This window comes from Scyliorhinus torazame, chromosome X, assembly GCF_047496885.1.
Source record: "Scyliorhinus torazame isolate Kashiwa2021f chromosome X, sScyTor2.1, whole genome shotgun sequence".
Lineage (NCBI taxonomy): Eukaryota > Metazoa > Chordata > Chondrichthyes > Carcharhiniformes > Scyliorhinidae > Scyliorhinus > Scyliorhinus torazame.
In genome coordinates this window covers 18,839,770-18,857,155 of record NC_092738.1, presented here as the reverse complement: position 1 = coordinate 18,857,155, position 17,386 = coordinate 18,839,770, and the positions used below count along the sequence as shown (strand labels likewise).

General features: G+C 50.6%; 1 protein-coding gene across 1 annotated transcript in view; it reads left to right on the top strand.

Moving 5' to 3' along the window:
- The window catches only part of LOC140405413 (glycerol-3-phosphate dehydrogenase [NAD(+)], cytoplasmic-like), a 46,142-nt gene extending 42,279 nt beyond the window's left edge, over positions 1–3,863 (top strand). Inside the window, exon 8 of the mRNA XM_072493784.1 lies at positions 2,196–3,863. Coding sequence (XP_072349885.1) covers positions 2,196–2,292 — 97 coding nt within the window. The 3' untranslated portion in view covers positions 2,293–3,863. The remainder of the gene's footprint in view (positions 1–2,195) is intronic.
- Positions 3,864–17,386: the final 13,523 nt, after the last annotated feature.

The window sequence follows — 17,386 nt, the reverse complement described above, 5'->3', positions numbered from 1 at the left end:
CCCTTAGTGTCCAAAGATGTGCAGGTTAGGTAGATTGGCCATGTTAAATTGTCCCTTAGTGTCCAAAGATGTGCGGGTTAGGTGGATTGGTCATGTTAAATTGTCCCTTAGTGTCCAAAGATGTGCAGGTTAGGTAGATTGGCCATGTTAAATTGTCCCTTAGTGTCCAAAGATGTGCAGATTAGGTGGATTGGCCACGCTAAATTGTCCCTTAGTGTCCAAAGATGCGCAGGTTAGGTGGATTGGTCCTGTTAAATTGCCCCTTGGTGTCCAGAGATGGGCAGGTTAGGTAGAATGACCATGTTAAATTGTCCCTTAGTGTCCAAAGATGTGCAGGTTAGGTGGATTGGCCATGTTAAATTGTCCCTTAGTGTCCAAAGATGTGCAGGTTAGGTGGATTGGCCATGCTAAATTGTCCCTTAGTGTCCAAAGATGTGCGGGTTAGGTGGATTGGTCATGTTAAATTGTCCCTTAGTGTCCAAAGATGTACAGGTTAGGTGGATTGGCCATGCTAAATTGTCCCTTAGTGTCCAAAGATGTGCGGGTTAGGTGGATTGGTCATGTTAAATTGTCCCTTAGTGTCCAAAGATGTGCGGGTTAAGTGGATTGGTCATGTTAAATTGTCCCTTAGTGTCCAAAGATGTGCAGGTTAGGTGGATTGGTCATGTTAAATTGCCCATTAGTGTCCAAAGATGTGCAGGTTAGGTGGATTGGCCATGATAAATTGTCCCTTAGTGTCCAAAGATGTGCAGGTTAGGTGGATTGGTCATGTTAAATTGCCCATTAGTGTCCAAAGATGTGCAGGTTAGGTGGATTGGCCATGATAAATTGTCCCTTCGTGTCCAAAGATGTGCGGGTTAGGTGGATTGGTCATGTTAAATTGTCCCTTAGTGTCCAAAGATGTGCAGATTAGGTGGATTGGCCACGCTAAATTGTCCCTTAGTGTCCAAAGATGCGCAGGTTAGGTGGATTGGTCCTGTTAAATTGCCCCTTGGTGTCCAGAGATGGGCAGGTTAGGTAGAATGACCATGTTAAATTGTCCCTTAGTGTCCAAAGATGTGCAGGTTAGGTGGATTGGCCATGTTAAATTGTCCCTTAGTGTCCAAAGATGTGCAGGTTAGGTGGATTGGCCATGCTAAATTGTCCCTTAGTGTCCAAAGATGTGCGGGTTAGGTGGATTGGTCATGTTAAATTGCCCATTAGTGTCCAAAGATGTACAGGTTAGGTGGATTGGCCATGCTAAATTGTCCCTTAGTGTCCAAAGATGTATAGGTTAGGTGGATTGGCCATGATAAATTGTCCTTTAGTGTCCAAAGATGTGCAGGTTAGGTGGATTGGCCATGCTAAATTGTCCCTTAGTGTCCAAAGATGTGCAGGTTAGGTGGATTGGTCATGTTAAATTGTCCCTTAGTGTCCAAAGATGTGCAGGTTAGGTGGATTGGCCATGATAAATTGTCCCTTAGTGTCCAAAGATGTGCAGGTTAGGTGGATTGGCCATGCTAAATTGTCCCCTAGTGTCCAAAGATTTGCAGGTTAGGTGGATTGGTCATGTTAAATTGTCCCTTAGTGTCCAAAGATGTACAGGTTAGGTGGATTGGCCATGCTAAATTGTCCCTTAGTGTCCAAAGATGTGCAGGTTAGGTGGATTGGCCATGATAAATTGTCCTTTAGTGTCCAAAGATGTGCAGGTTAGGTGGATTGGCCATGCTAAATTGTCCCTTAGTGTCCAAAGATGTGCAGGTTAGGTGGATTGGCCATGTTAAATTGCCCCTTAGTGTCCAAAGATGTACAGGTTAGGTGGATTGGCCATGCTAAATTCCCCCTTAGTATTCAAAAGGTTAGGTGGGTTATGGGTATCGGGCAGGGGAGTGGGCCTGGGCAGGGATTCTCCAGTCCCGCAGCCTCATGTTTCCCAGCGCCGCGCTGTTCGCTGGCGGTGAGAGTCTACTCCCGCTGCTTGTCAATGGGATTTCCCATTGAACCACCCCATGCCACCGGGAAACCCATGGGCGGGGCTGCTGCTGACGGGAACAGTGAATCCCAATGGCCGGAGAATTCCGGCATTTAACTCCTTACATGAACCAACTGCCGTGGTGGGGTTTGAACTTTGGGGTCTCTGGATTATTCGTCCAGTAGCATAACCACGATGCTACCATCACCCCCTTTGATTGTGTTCAACTTTTGTTCCTTTCTAGATTCCCTCTGTTCACGGCTGTGTACCAGATCTGTTATGAATGCAAGCCCGTCTCCGAGTTTGTCCAGTGTCTTCAGGACCACCCAGAACACAAGTAACAAACTCAATCCCAAGCAACCAGACCTCGGTGGGATTTCATTGACTTTGAAATGATCGAACACAAAATGTTAAAGCAGTGCTTGTGTGATGCACTGAAGTGTTCGCAAATCTTGCATTCACTTGGGAAAGAAAGAGGCAAGTTGTCTCTGTAGTTTTATATATAACCATATATATTATATATATATAGACATATAAATGTGCGTGTTTGTGATAGGACGCTTTCAGGAAATTGCCCCTAAATGTGCTTGCAGTCACACTGGTAAGGTTAGGCATCAAGTGTTTGCATAATCAGCTTTAATCTTCCAAGAGCCAGCACAATCGAGCACGGCTCTATGTTTAAAAGCAAATTACTGAGGATGCTGGAATCTGAAACCAAAAGAGAAAATGCTGGAAAATCTCAGCAAGTCTGGCAGCATCTGTAAGGAGAGAAAAGAGCGAACGTTTCCAGTCCAGATGACCCTTTTGTCAAAGCTCCTGTATGCAGCTGTATGTTTTTTCTTTCGCCTACTCCATGAGTAGATTCAAGATACTGTGATACGAGAACCATGCCGACCACTGCTTGTGCGCTGAAGAAAATGGGCACAACTTGAAGAGTCGTTCCTAACCAGCACCCCTGGCGAAGCCTCGCCCTGTCAGCCATGTTCACCGTTCACAGTTTGGGACCGGGACCTAATTCAGGCGAATTAAACCCTGAGCCAGTGCCCCAAAATAACCGTGATGTTTTTGGACGTGGCGCCTGTTAAAAACGCCCCTGGCTCCGCGAGTTACGTCCCGATTACGCAGCGACTACTCGAATAAACAAGTGGCAGTCCTCCTCCATCATGTGGTTGCCAACCCTCCAGGTTTGACCTGGAGTCTCCAGGAATTGAAAATCAATCTCCAGGACACGGCTGCCTGCGACCTTGGAGAAAAGTCATCAGGAGATTTTAAAAGATCGTTTTCTTCTTTTTGGTCATTTTCTTTGAAAATTTCTCTTGACCAGATATAAAAATATTGAACATGGTGGAAAAGGCGGTTAGGCTGACATCATCCAATTGGGTAATGAATCATTTTGCTTTCTAGTTGGTGTAGGAAGGTCAGTGGGTCACATGGATGGATGTGTTGGCCGACTAATGGCTGGAGAGTGAGGGAAAGTCATGTGATGTAACCTCCATAGATCATAGAATTTACAGTGCAGAAGGAGGCCATTCTGCCCATCGAGTCTGCAACGGCTCTTGGAAAGAGCACCTTACTTAAGCCCACACTTCCACCCTATCCCCATAACCCAGTGACCCCACCCAACACTAAGGGCAATTTTGGACACCAAGGGCAATTTAGCATGGCCAATCCACCTAACCTGCACATCTTTGGACTGTGGGAGGAAACCGGAGCACCCGGAGGAAACCCACGCAGACACAGGGAGGATGTGCAGACTCCACACAGACAGTGACCCAAGCCGGAATCGAACCTGGGACCCTGGAGCTGTGAAGCAATTGTGCTATCCACAATGTTACCGTGCTGCCCCATGAATACATTTAACCACAGTTGGCAACCCTAATCCATAATAAACTATATAAAGATTGGAAAATAAGTTGTTTTTTAAAATTCTTTCATGCGATGTGGGTGTCTCTGGAAAGGTGCATTTGTTGCCCATCCCTAATTGGCCTTGAAGTGAGAGTCTCGCGAGGCCGTTTCCACGGGCAATTAAGAGTCAACACATTACTGTGGGTCTGGCATCACATATAGGCCAGACCGGGTAAGGACAGACGATTTCTTTCCCTAAAGGGGACATTTCTCCTGTATTGTTCTTTGTGCACCAGTGGCCTGAAAGCATTGCAGAATTTCACTCCCAGGTTTTCATCAATTGTTTCCAAGGAGGCTCATTTCACACGTCAGAATCAGTTTTGTTGACTAAATTTCAGTCAGCTGAAACCTTTCTCAATTTGAGGGTGGGGATTGGGAAGGTCGGGTTTCCACAGACCCGGAGGGTAGTATTTCCCGAATTGTGGGCTGTGACCGCCCCCCGCCCACGCACCCCCCACCACCAACAGCTCAACGACTGAAAATCCCCCTCTACCCACCACATTTTCACTCTGGGATCACAGGTCAAGCCTGAGGCCTTGGTGAGCAATGGTTTGCAAAAAAGTTTCAAAGGGGTCTACCAAAGCCAGAATGGCACCTCGGATGTGCCAACTGGTGAAGTGAAAATCGATCACCAATCAGCGTACCCTCTGATGGCAGCCTTGATCGCCGCAATTTTTAATAGGTAGGCATCGCTAGATTTCTGGCTTCCTGCTGGCTGGCTAGGTTGGCTCTGCCCTTCATCCGAGTAGACCAAGGCAATGGGTGTCAGATTTATCTTCTGAACTCCTGCCGCCAAGTTGGCCTCGCCGACTAAGCGCTGCCCCCCTATGCGCCCCCCACCCCCCAGCTCACCTGCCACTCCCGGAGGAGGTGTGATGTTCCGACCGGAAGTTATTCCTAGAAAACCAGGGATGGTGACACCATCCTCTTCCCTTGCTCAGTCAGGGCCAGAGCAGTTAACAGATCCAGCTCTTCCCAGAGGAGATGGGACTCGAACTCTGGGACAATACACACAGCAGAATCTGAGAAAATGTTCAATGGGAAATAATCGATCAAAGGCAATTCCAGTTTACTGGACCGATACCGAGAATGAGCAGGTTGTCTCAGGAGGAAAGGTTGGACAGGCTCGGCTCGTATCCACTGGAGTTTAGAAGAGTGAGGGGTGACTTGATTGAAACCTTGAAGATCCTGAGGGGTGGATATGGAGAGGATGTTTCCTCTCGGGCAGCACGGTGGCGCAGGAGTTAGCACTGCTGCATCAAAGCGCCAGGGACCTGGGTTCGATTCCCGGCTTGGGTCACTGTCTGTGCGGAGTCTACACGTTCTCCCCGTGTCTGCGTGGGTTTCCTCCGGGTGCTCCGGTTTCCTCCCACAGTCCAAAGATGTGCAGGTTAGGTGGATTGGCCATGCTAAAGCTAGGGCTTTTCTCTTTGGAGCGGAGGAGGATGAGAGGTGACTTAATAGAGGTTTATAAGATAATGAGGGGGATAGATAGAGTGGACGTTCAGAGACTATTTCCTCGGGTGGATGTAGCTGTTACAAGGGGGCATAACTATAGGATTCAGGGCAGGAGATATAAGAGGGATGTCCGAGGTCAGTTCTTTACTCAGAGAGTGGTTAGGGTGTGGAATGGACTGCCTGCTGTGATAGTGGAGTCGGACACTTCAGGAACTTTCAAGCGGTTATTGGATAGGCACATGGAGCACACCAGAATGACAGGTAGTGGGATAGCTTGATCTTGGTTTCGGACAATGCTCGGCACAACATCGAGGGCCGAAGGGCCTGTTCTGTGCTGTACTGTTCTATGTTCTAAATTGCCCTTTAGTGTCCAAAAGGTTAGGTGAGGTTACGGGGATAGGATAGGAGAGTGGGCATAGGCAGGGTGCTCATTCGGAGGGTCAGTGCAGACTCGATGGGCTGAATGGCCTCCTTCTGCACTGTAGGGATTCTATGATACTTGTTGGAGAATGTCGAACTTGGGATCACTATTTAAAAATAAGAGTTTGTTCACTTAAAACGGAGCTGAGGAGAATTTGTTTCTTGCGGGGGGGGTGGGGGGGTGGTCTCTGGAACTCTCTTCCTCAAAAGGCAGTGGGAGCACAATCTTTGAATACTTTTAAAGCAGAGCCAGATCGATACTTGACTAACAAGGGGGGTGAAAGGTTATCAGGGGTAGGCAGGACTGTGGAGTTGAGGTCACAATCAGATCAGCCATGATCGTATTGAATGGTGGAGCAGGCTTGAGGGGCCGAATGGCCTCCTACTGCTCCTAATTCCTGGGCTGGATTCTTCGCTGCCCGACGCTGAAATCGCGTTTGACGCCGGGGCGGAGAATCCGTTTTAACGCCAAAATCGGGAGCGACGCTGGTTTTTGTATTCTCCGCCCCCTGAAAAGCGGCGTACTCCGCCGTGCCAAGTACCCACCGCCTCAGGCCATTGCCTGAGTCCCGCCCCGCGATGCTCCGAGCCCGACCGGCCGAGTTCCCGATGGCGCGGGTTACACGTGCTCACACGGTCCGGGAACCTCGCGTAGCGGCTGCGGACTCAGTCCAGGGCCGCCACAGTCGGGGGAGGGCCGATCGGTGGGCTGCATTTGGGGCTGGGGGCACTGTGGGGGAAAGGGGGGGGGTGCGCAGTCCAGGGCGTGCAAGCGGCCGATGGGGCACTACTTTTGCGGTCCAGGTCCGCGGGCTGAGTCCGCCATGGAGAGCGGGGCGGCCGCTGCAGGCCACAGAACCGGAAATGCTCAGGGCCGTATCGGCAGCTAGCTGCGAGCTCTACGCTGCCTCCCTGCTAGCCCCCAGCAAAACGGTGAATCTGTGGCCATTTTGCACCAGTTGTCCTGGCGTAAAACACCACCATTTTCACATCGGCGTGGGGACTTAGTCTCGAAACGGAGAATCCTATCTCTGTATCTCAGCCCCCGCCAGTAGAGGGCACCATTCATTGTCAAGAAGGCACTTGGTTAACCATTTCCCACTTCAGACTCTTTGAACGATATTTCTAGTTCTTGGTTAACCATTTTCCCCTTTTTAACAATTTTTGCATGTTATGGTTTCTCATTTTTCTGTTTTCTGGTTAACCATTTCCCCTCTCAGATCTGTGTGCGCATGTTTTGACGTTTTTAAAAACTACTCTTTTTCTTAAAATCAAAGATACCTCCACAACGTCACGATTTCTGTTCCGCAACAGGTTTCACAATTCAGAAAAACAAATCAATGTGTTTAATTTTAGAATTCATATTTTTATACAGGAAAAATATATGTGCTGCGTTAGAAGGTCAGTGGAATTTTTAGAACACGGGCCGGGATTCTCCAACCGGTCGGAGAATCGCCGGGGGGGGGGGGGGTGCGAGAATTGCGCCACGCCGATTCTCCGCCGCCGATTCTCGGGCGCCGGCGGGATCGCCGCCGCGCCGGTTGGGGGCCGTTGAAAGCGCCCCCCCCCCCGGCGATTCTCCGCGCTTCGATGGGCCGGGTCCAGGTCCCGCCGGCGTGGTTTATGTATGGTACCACCCAGCAGGACCTCAGAGTTCTGGCAGCGGGGTCTGTCCCGGGGGGATCCCACCCCGGGGGGGGGGGGGGGGCCTCCACGGTGCCCTGGTCCGCGATCGCGGCCTACCGATCGGCGGGCGGGCTAGTTCCGTGGGGGGCCTTTGTTCCTCCGCGCCGGGCCCCTCTAAACAAAGAACAAAGAAATGTACAGCACAGGAACAGGCCCTTCGGCCCTCCAAGCCCGTGCCGACTATGCTGCCCGACGAAACTACAATCTTCTACACTTCCTGGGTCCGTATCCCTCTATTCCCATCCTATTCATATATTTGTCAAGATGCCCCTTAAATGTCCCTATCGTCCCTGCTTCCACTACCTCCTCCGGTAGCGAGTTCCAGGTATCCACTACCCTCTGTGTAAAAAACTTGCCTCGTACATCTACTCTAAACCTTGCCCCTCTCACCTTAAACCTATGCCTCCTAGTAATTGACCCCTCTACCCTGGGGAAAAGCCTCTGACTATCCACTCTGTCTATGCCCCTCATAATTTTGTATACCTCTATCAGGTCTCCCCTCAACCTCCTTCGTTCCAGTGAGAACAAACCGAGCTTATTCAACCGCTCCTCATAGCTAATGCCCTCCATACCAGGCAACATTCTGGTAAATCTCTTCTGCACCCTCTCTAAAGCCTCCACATCCTTCTGGTAGTGTGGCGACCAGAATTGAACACTATACTCCAAGTGTGGCCTAACTAAGGTTCTATACAGCTGCAACATGACTTGCCAATTCTTATACTCAATGCCCCGGCCAATGAAGGCAAGCATGCCGTATGCCTTCTTGACTACCTTCTCCACCTGTGTTGCCCCTTTCAATGACCTGTGGACCTGTACTCCTAGATCTCTTTGACTTTCAATACTCTTGAGGGTTCTACCATTCACTGTATATTCCCTACCTGCATTAGACCTTCCAAAATGCATTACCTCACATTTGTCCGGATTAAACTCCATCTGCCATCTCTCCGCCCAAGTCTCCAGACAATCTAAATCCTGCTGTATCCTCAGACAGTCCTCATCGCTATCCGCAATTCCACCAACCTTTGTGTCGTCTGCAAACTTACTAATCAGACCAGTTACATTTTCCTCCAAATCATTTATATATACTACAAAGAGCAAAGGTCCCAGCACTGATCCCTGTGGAACACCACTGGTCACAGCCCTCCAATTAGAAAAGCATCCTTCCATTGCTACTCTCTGCCTTCTATGACCTAGCCAGTTCTGTATCCACCTTGCCAGCTCACCCCTGATCCCGTGTGACTTCACCTTTTGTACTAGTCTACCATGAGGGACCTTGTCAAAGGCCTTACTGAAGTCCATATAGACAACATCCACTGCCCTACCTGCGTCAATCATCTTAGTGACCTCCTCGAAAAACTCTATCAAGTTAGTGAGACAAGACCTCCCCTTCACAAAACCATGCTGCCTCTCACTAATACGTCCATTTGCTTCCAAATGGGAGTAGATCCTGTCTCGAAGAATTCTCTCCAGTAATTTCCCTACCACTGAAGTAAGGCTCACCGGCCTGTAGTTCCCGGGATTATCCTTGCTACCCTTCTTAAACAGAGGAACAACATTGGCTATTCTCCAGTCCTCCTGGACATCCCCTGAAGACAGTGAGGATCCAAAGATTTCTGTCAAGGCCTCAGCAATTTCCTCTCCAGCCTCTTCAGTATTCTGGGGTAGATCCCATCAGGCCCTGGGGACTTATCTACCTTAATATTTTTTAAAGACACCCAACACCTCGTCTTTTTGGATCTCAATGTGACCCAGGCTATCTACACACCCTTCTCCAGACTCAACATCTACCAATTTCTTCTCTTTGGTGAATACTGATGCAAAGTATTCATTTAGTACCTCGCCCATTTCCTCTGGCTCCACACATAGATTCCCTTGCCTATCCTTCAGTGGGCCAAACCTTTCCCTGGCTACCCTCTTGCTTTTTATGTACGTGTAAAAAGCCTTGGGATTTTCCTTAACCCTATTTGCCAATTACTTTTCGTGACCCCTTCTAGCCCTCCTGACTCCTTGCTTAAGTTCCTTCCTACTTTCCTTATATTCCACGCAGGCTTCGTCTGTTCCCAGCCTTTTAGCCCTGACAAATGCCTCCTTTTCTTTTTGACGAGGCCTACAATATCTCTCGTTATCCAAGGTTCCCGAAAATTGCCGTATTTATCCTTCTTCCTCACAGGAACATGCCGGTCCTGAATTCCTTTCAACTGCCCCAATTTAGCACATTCATCCTAGGACCACTCTTATCCTTGTCCACCAGTACTTTAAAACTTACTGAATTGTGGTCACTGTTACCGAAATGCTCCCCTACTGAAACATCTACCACCTGGCCGGGCTCATTCCCCAATACCAGGTCCAGTACCGCCCCTTCCCTAGTTGGACTGTCTACATATTGTTTTAAGAAGCCCTCCTGGATGCTCCTTACAAACTCTGCCCCGTCTAAGCCCCTGGCACTAAGTGAGTCCCAGTCAATATTGGGGAAGTTGAAGTCTCCCATCACCACAACCCTGTTGTTTTTACTCTTTTCCAAAATCTGTCTACCTATCTGCTCCTCTATCTCCCGCTGGCTGTTGGGAGGCCTGTAGTAAACCCCCAACATTGTGACTGCACCCTTCTTATTCCTGATCTCTACCCATATAGCCTCACTGCCCTCTGAGGTGTCCTCCCGCAGTACAGCTGTGATATTCTCCCGAACCAGTAGCGCAACTCCGCCTCCCCTTTTACATCCCCCTCTATCCCGCCTGAAACATCTAAATCCTGGAACGTTTAGCTGCCAATCCTGCCCTTCCCTCAACCAGGTCTCTGTAATGGCAACAACATCATAGTTCCAAGTAGTAATCCAAGCTCTAAGTTCATCTGCCTTACCCGTAATGCTCCTTGCATTAAAACATATGCACTTCAGGCCACCAGACCCGCTGTGTTCAGCAACTTCTCCCTGTCTGCTCTGCCTCAGAGCCCCACTGTCCCTATTCCCTAGTTCTCCCTCAATGCGCTCACCTTCTGACCTATTGCTCCCGCGCCCACCCCCCTGCCATACTAGTTTAAACCCTCCCGTGTGACACTAGCAAACCTCGCGGCCAGGATATTTATGCCTCTCCGGTTTAGATGCAACCCGTCCTTCTTATACAGGTCACACCTGCCCCGGAAGAGCTCCCAGTGGTCCAGATAACGGAAACCCTCCCTCCTACACCAGCTGTTTAGCCACGTGTTTTGCTGCTCTATCTTCCTATTTCTAGCCTCACTGGCACGTGGCACAGGGAGTAATCCCGAGATTACAACCCTAGAGGTCCTGTCTTTTAACTTTCTGCCTAGCTCCCTGAACTCCTGCTGCAGGACCTCATGCCCCTTCCTGCCTATGTCGTTAGTACCAATATGTACAACGACCTCTGCCTGTTTGCCCTCCCCCTTCAGGATGCCCTCTACCCGTTCGGAGACATCCTGGACCCTGGCACCAGGGAGGCAACATACCATCCTGGAGTCTCGTCCACAGAAGCGCCTATCTGTGCCCCTGACTATAGAGTCCCCTATTACTATTACTCTTCTGCGCTTTGACCCTCCCTTCTGAACATCAGAGCCAGCCGTGGTGCCACTGCTCTGGCTGCTGCTGTTTTCCCCTGATAGGCTATCCCCCCGACAGTATCCAAAGGGGTATATCTGTTCGAGAGGGGGACAACCACAGGGGATTCCTGCACTGACTGCCTGCCCTTTCTGGTGGTCACCCATTTCTCTGCCTGCACCTTGTGTGTGACCACATTTACATAACTGCGATCTATGACGCTTTCCGCCACCTGCATGCTCCTAAGTGCATCCAATTGCTGCTCCAACCGAACCATGCGGTCTGTGAGGAACTCCAGTTGGGTGCACTTTCTGCAGATGAAGCCATCCGGGACGCTGGAAGCCTCCCGGACCTGCAACATCTCACAGTCAGAGCACTGCACCCCTCTAACTGACATTGCGTCAATTAATTAAAATTAAAATTAAAAAAAAATTTTTTTTTTTTTTAAATAATTTCAAAGTTACTGTTAACTATCTGTTTCCTAGCACTAGATTTCTAATAGAAATGCAAAAGCTAAATATAGTACTCTCCAATCTCTGGCTTAGATATCCCTCTAAATTATAATTAAGTAATTATGTTTATGTTTAATTAGTTACCAATGCTTAATTTTTTTAATTTAGTGTAGATTCCCAACCAGCCACTCAGGCCACAGCTTTTCTGTGATGTCACTTCAGTTTCCCCCCGACACACACAATTTGAAAAAGGTATAAAAGTAAAAATGAGTAAAAATCACTTACTTACCTTCTTACCTTCTGAGTGTCTTAGATGTTCTCAGGTTCTCTCCCTGACAGAGACTGCTCCTCCTCCTCCGAACGGCTCCCGAAACTAGGCCGCGATCTTTTAAAATCTCCGCTCCGACTCGCAGCTCCCGCGCTTTTTAAATCTCTCGCGCTGTTTTCACTGTCCCGGCTCACTCAGCTCCTGCGCTGTTTTCACAGTCCCGGCTCACTCAGCTCCCGCGCTGTTTTCACTGTCCCGGCTCACTCAGCTCCCGCGCTGTTTTCAAAGTCCCGGCTCACTCAGCTCCCGCGCTGTTTTCACAGTCCCGGCTCACTCAGCTCCCGCGCTGTTTTCACTGTCCCGGCTCACTCAGCTCCCGCGCTGTTTTCAAAGTCCCGGCTCACTCACCTCTCGCGCTGTTTTCAATGTCCCGGCTCTCTCTCCTCCCGCGCTGTTTTCACTGTCCCGGCTCAGTCACCTCCCGCGCTGTTTTCACTGTCCCGGCTCACTCAGCTCCCGCGCTGTTTTCAAAGTCCCGGCTCACTCACCTCCCGCGCTGTTTTCACTGTCCCGGCTCACTCAGCTCCCGCGCTGTTTTCACTGTCCCGGCTCACTCGCCTCTCGCGCTGTTTTCACTGTCCCGGCTCACTCACCTCTCGCGCTGTTTTCAAAGTCCCGGCTCACTCAGCTCCCGCGCTGTTTTCAATGTCCCGGCACACTCCTCTCGCGCTGTTTTCACTGTCCCGGCTCACTCAGCTCCCGCGCTGTTTTCACTGCCCCGGCTCACTCAGCTCCCGCACTGTTTTCAAAGTCCCGGCTCACTCACCTCCCGCGCTGTTTTCAAACTCTAGGGCTCCGCCATATTGCCCGGGGGCCGGCACGGAGACGGGAACCCACACGCATGCGCGAAGTCACGCCAGCTGTGGCGCGCCGACTATCAGGCGCCGGAGCTGCGGACACCACTCTGGCGCCGTACTAGCCCCCTAGGAAGGGGTGGATACCGCCACTTGAGGCCCGTTGACGCTGGAGTGGCTCGCGTCGCTTTTCACACCGGCGTCAGAACTTAGCCGCGGGATTGGAGAATCCCGGCCAGAATGGGGAAACCCAGCCAATTTATATTGCTGGTGTATCAAGATCGTAAATTCTTGCAGGTTTTCTAACTGATGGCAAGATGAAGAACAAAACTGTTGATCTTAATGTATTGTGTGTAATTAGAAAAGATCTTTCAGCTTGCAGGTGTTCCAAGTTTCAGCTGATAACCAGAGAGATGGTCATGCGGGCTAATGGTGATGGGGTGAGATGAAAATTATTATTTTAGTATCTGGAATTAAAACACTTGTGGGAATTTCAGAGTGCTTTTTTTCTTCAAAATTGCCTTTCATTGACGGCTGCTGATGAATTCTGAGCAGAGAGGTCCTTCGGGTTTTAGGCCCTTGGTTAACACATGGAAGGCTAACTCCTGTTTTAGGTGGCCACCGGATGCCTGAAAAACTGTTTTTATACTTTCACGGGATTTGGGTGTCACTGGCTAGGCCAGCATTCATTGACCATCCCTAGTTGCCCCTTGGGAAGGTGACGCATTGCTGCCTCATGGTGCCGAGGACCCCGTGTCCGCGTGGGTCTCACCCCCACAACCCAAAGATGTGCAGGGTGAGTGGATTGGCCACGCTAAATTGGAAAATAAATAATTGGGTACTCTAAATTAAAAAAAAAGAGAAGGTGGTGGTGAGCCGCCTTCTTGAACCGCTGCAGTCCCTGTGGTGTAGGTACACCCACATGCTGTTAGGGAGGGAGTTCCAGGATTTTGACCCAGTGACAGTGAAGGAACGGCCGATATATTTCCCAGTCAGGATGGGGAGTGACTTGGAGGGGAACCTCCAGGTGGTGGGGCTCCCAGGTATCTGCTGCTCTTGACCTTCTCGATGGTAGTGGTCGTGGGTTTAGAAGGTGCTGTCTGAGGAACCTTGGTGAGTTGCTGCAGTGCATCTTGTAGATGGTACACACGGCTGTCACTGTGCGTCGGTGGTGGAGGGAGTGAATGTTTTTGGATGGGATGCCAATCAAGCGGGGCTGCTTTGTCCTGGATGGTGTGGAGCTTCTTGAGTGTTGTTGGAGCTGCACTCACCCAGGCAGGTGGAGAGTATTCCCTCACACTCCTGACTTGTGCGTTGTAGATGGTGGACAGGCTTTGGGGGGTCAGGAGGTGAGTTACTCTCCGCAGGATTCCCAGCCTCTGACCTGCTCTGGTAGCCACAGTATTAATATGGCTGGGTCCAGTTCAGTTTCTGATCAATGGTAACCCCCAGAATGTTGACAGTGGGGGATTAAGTGATGGTAATGTCATTGAATGTCAAGGGTCGATGGGTCCAAAGAGTTTATCAGTGTGTCGAATGTCTGCACAACTTCGGTGTAGACAGTGTCATTGCGAAATAGTTTACAGTCAAGCCCATTACCTCGCACAGCACGTAGCAATTTCTACCCCCATGTCTCTATGTGATCATAGATAAAAGCAAATTCGCTTACCGATTAGTGCCCCGGTGAGCTGCATGCAATTCAGTCCCGGTTACTTAGGACGGAATTCTCCACCTCGCACCACCAGTAGCGGAGTTACTGATGAAGCGGAAATCCAGCAGCGTGAAGGAAAACCGGCGCCGATCCGGTTCCGATGTTCCGGCCCCCCGTTGGTGGTGGGATTGAGGTTCGGGCCCCGCACCAACCGGAGGATTCAAATGGGTTTTAGTGACTCATTTGCATCCCCTCGATGGGCCATGTTCTCGAGGCCCTCATGATTCTCCAGTACTTTGGACCGGGAATCACGTGGGCGAGAATTTGCGCAGCTCTTGACAAGCGTGTACCTGACGTGATGGACCCTCGCTCCCAAAGTCCATCAGAGGGCCACCCTCCCCCCTCCACAATGCAAGACCTGCCCACCCCACCACTCCCAGAGACCCCCGAAATAAAGAGACCCCCTAAATAAAGAGACTCCTCCCCCACAGAAGAGAGGCCCCTGTCAGGAAGCCCCCCCAGAAAAGAGACCCCTATCAGGAAGCCACCCAGAAGAGAGACATGTGTCTGGAAGCTAACAGATGGGGGGTGCGCCATGGGGGGGGGGGGGGGGCGGTTTCGGGTCACCCTCATGCTTGTGTGCTGGGGGGGGGTAGGTTGTGAACCGTTATTTCTGTGGTATGGGGGAGGATGTCTCTTTTTGAAAGATGCCCTTATTCAGCGGGGGGGGGGGGGGGGCATGAAGGTCCGCCTGTAGGATTTCAAGCTGTGGGGATCGGTGCAGAACTGGGGGATAGGTGGGTGGAATTAATCACATTGCTTCCTCTAGCTGGGGTGGGGCGCAGGGTGATCAGCACCAAACCTGTTTTTTGGGGACGATCCCTTGGGATTTCTGATCGCTCCGGCGGGGAACTGAGAATCCCGGCCGTAATCCCACCAAACCTAAGGGCAATTTATCATTGGCCAATCCACCTAACCTGCACATCTTTGGACTGTGGGAGGAAACCGGAGCACCCGGAGGAAACCCACGCAGACACGGGGAGGATGTGCAGACTCCGCACAGACAGTGACCCAAGCCGGGAATCGAACCCGGGACCCTGGCGCTGTGAAGCAACTGTGCTAGCCACTCTGCTAACGTGCTGCCCACGGGCGGCACGTGCTATGGCATCAACTCTGAACCTGGGCAGCCCACGGTAATTAATGAAACGGACCTGCTAACTGATAAGACTTTTAAAGGTAATTTGGCCTTAGAACGGAGGTTTTGCTCACCTTTGCTAGGTCCTTTGACTCTGTGATCGATGGGGATTCACAATTGACCTCCATGTGCTCCAGAGGAGTCCTTTAGCTGCACAGTGGAATTTCCTTCTTCCCAACACCTTCCATGTCTGTAATGGAGCTTTCATTTGTCAGAGTCTGGGACCTTCACCAGATTTTTCAGTTCTGGCTTCACTCATTAGCTGCCAGTGTTGTAAAGATTTGTTCATTGTCTTGTTTTAAAGGCTTGTACGGTCAAACATTTTGATAACGCATATCTATGCACCTATTCGCCATGGTACAGCTCTAACTGGGTACTATCTCCATGCTGGCTTCTGCTAGACTACTACTGTGCTTACTCCACTCTCATAGAATCATGGAACCCCTACAATGCAAAAGGAGGCCAGGCTGCCCATCGAGTCTGCACCGACCCTCCGAAAGAGCACCCCATCTATGCCCACTCCCCGTAACCCCACCTAACTGTTGGGCACTAAGGGGCAATTGATCATTGCCAACCCACCTAACCTACACGTCTTTGGACTGTGGGAGGAAACCCACGCAGACATGGGGAGGACGTGCAGACTCCGCTCAGACTTGTCACCCGAGGCCGGAATCGAACCCGGGACCCTGGCGCTGTGAGACAGCAGTGCTAACCACTGTGCCACCCATGTGACTTCACATCATACTGTCGGCGGTACTGTTCCCCAGTCCCAAATTACCCTTACTGTGCTGAGCAAATATGCCTTCTCAATTTCTTATCAAGCTGAACCTTTTGAAATGCTGCCTTGCCGTAAGGGCCCTTCCCGAGTGTCCCCACAGCTTGACCTCTTCCCAACTAAACATTTTCAGTGGGAGAAGCTGTCCATTTCCTCTGGTTCCCATAAGTCCGATATAATCACACTTCATACTCAAAATGCTGGAATTTCATCGAGTATACTTCTTGCTGGTCTTCACGTGGACTTACAGACACGTTGTTGCTTGGCACATGACTGCAGCGCGACAGTGAATGTGGCACCCCGGGATATATATTTACATAACAATTCGTTCATGGTTCTTCACGAATAACACAGGGCGGCACGATGGAGCATTGCTGTCTCACAGTGCCAAGGACCCGGGTTCGATCCCGGCCCTGGGTCACTGTCCGTGTACAGTTGCCACATTCTCGCCATGTCTGCGTGGGTCTCACCCCCACAACCCAAACATGTGCAGGGATTGGCCACGCCAAATTGGCCCTCAATTGGAATTTGTTTTTAAAAAGCGTAAAAATATAATAATTTCCTGGGGGGGGTGGGGGGGGCGGGTGTAGACGTGCGCGGCTGCAGCTTGTCAGCCCTGCGCAAGTGTGGCCCGGAACCCGCGATTCTCCGGCCGTTCTCCGCGTGAGTTTCACACGGCGCCAGTGCTAGCCCCTTACCCGTACCGGAATCGGGTTTCGTGCCGGCTTTCCCATCGTGAAACACCGTGGACCCTCCACGGTGGCTTAGCCTCCGGAACGGAAAATCCAGCCCTCTGTGTAATCCATGTAAACTGTGCACAATTGGAAGAAGCCATGATGGCCCTCGATGGTCCTAGCAGGAGTTAGCTGATGTTGGAGATCAGTAGTATGGAGTTGGGGGCGGGGGGGGGGGGGGGGGGGGGGGGGAGTTTGCCGTCAACATCCTGCCTCATATATTGTGCAGATTTGAGTGAGCGAAGTTTGCCGTCAATAACAAGAGTTGCTGATGAGCGAGCTGATGTGGAACATTCGCGAGTTTGTCAGTCGACACCCTGCCTGGAAGCAATTAATCTCTCAACTGAAAGGTGGCACTTTCAACAGTGTGGCACCCCGTCAGTGCTGCGCTGGATTCCCGAAATATACTTCGTTGGCAGTAAAGCACTTTGGGACATCATGAAAGGTGCTAGAGAAATGCAAGTTCTTCCTTCCTCTGTCAGCAGAGTGG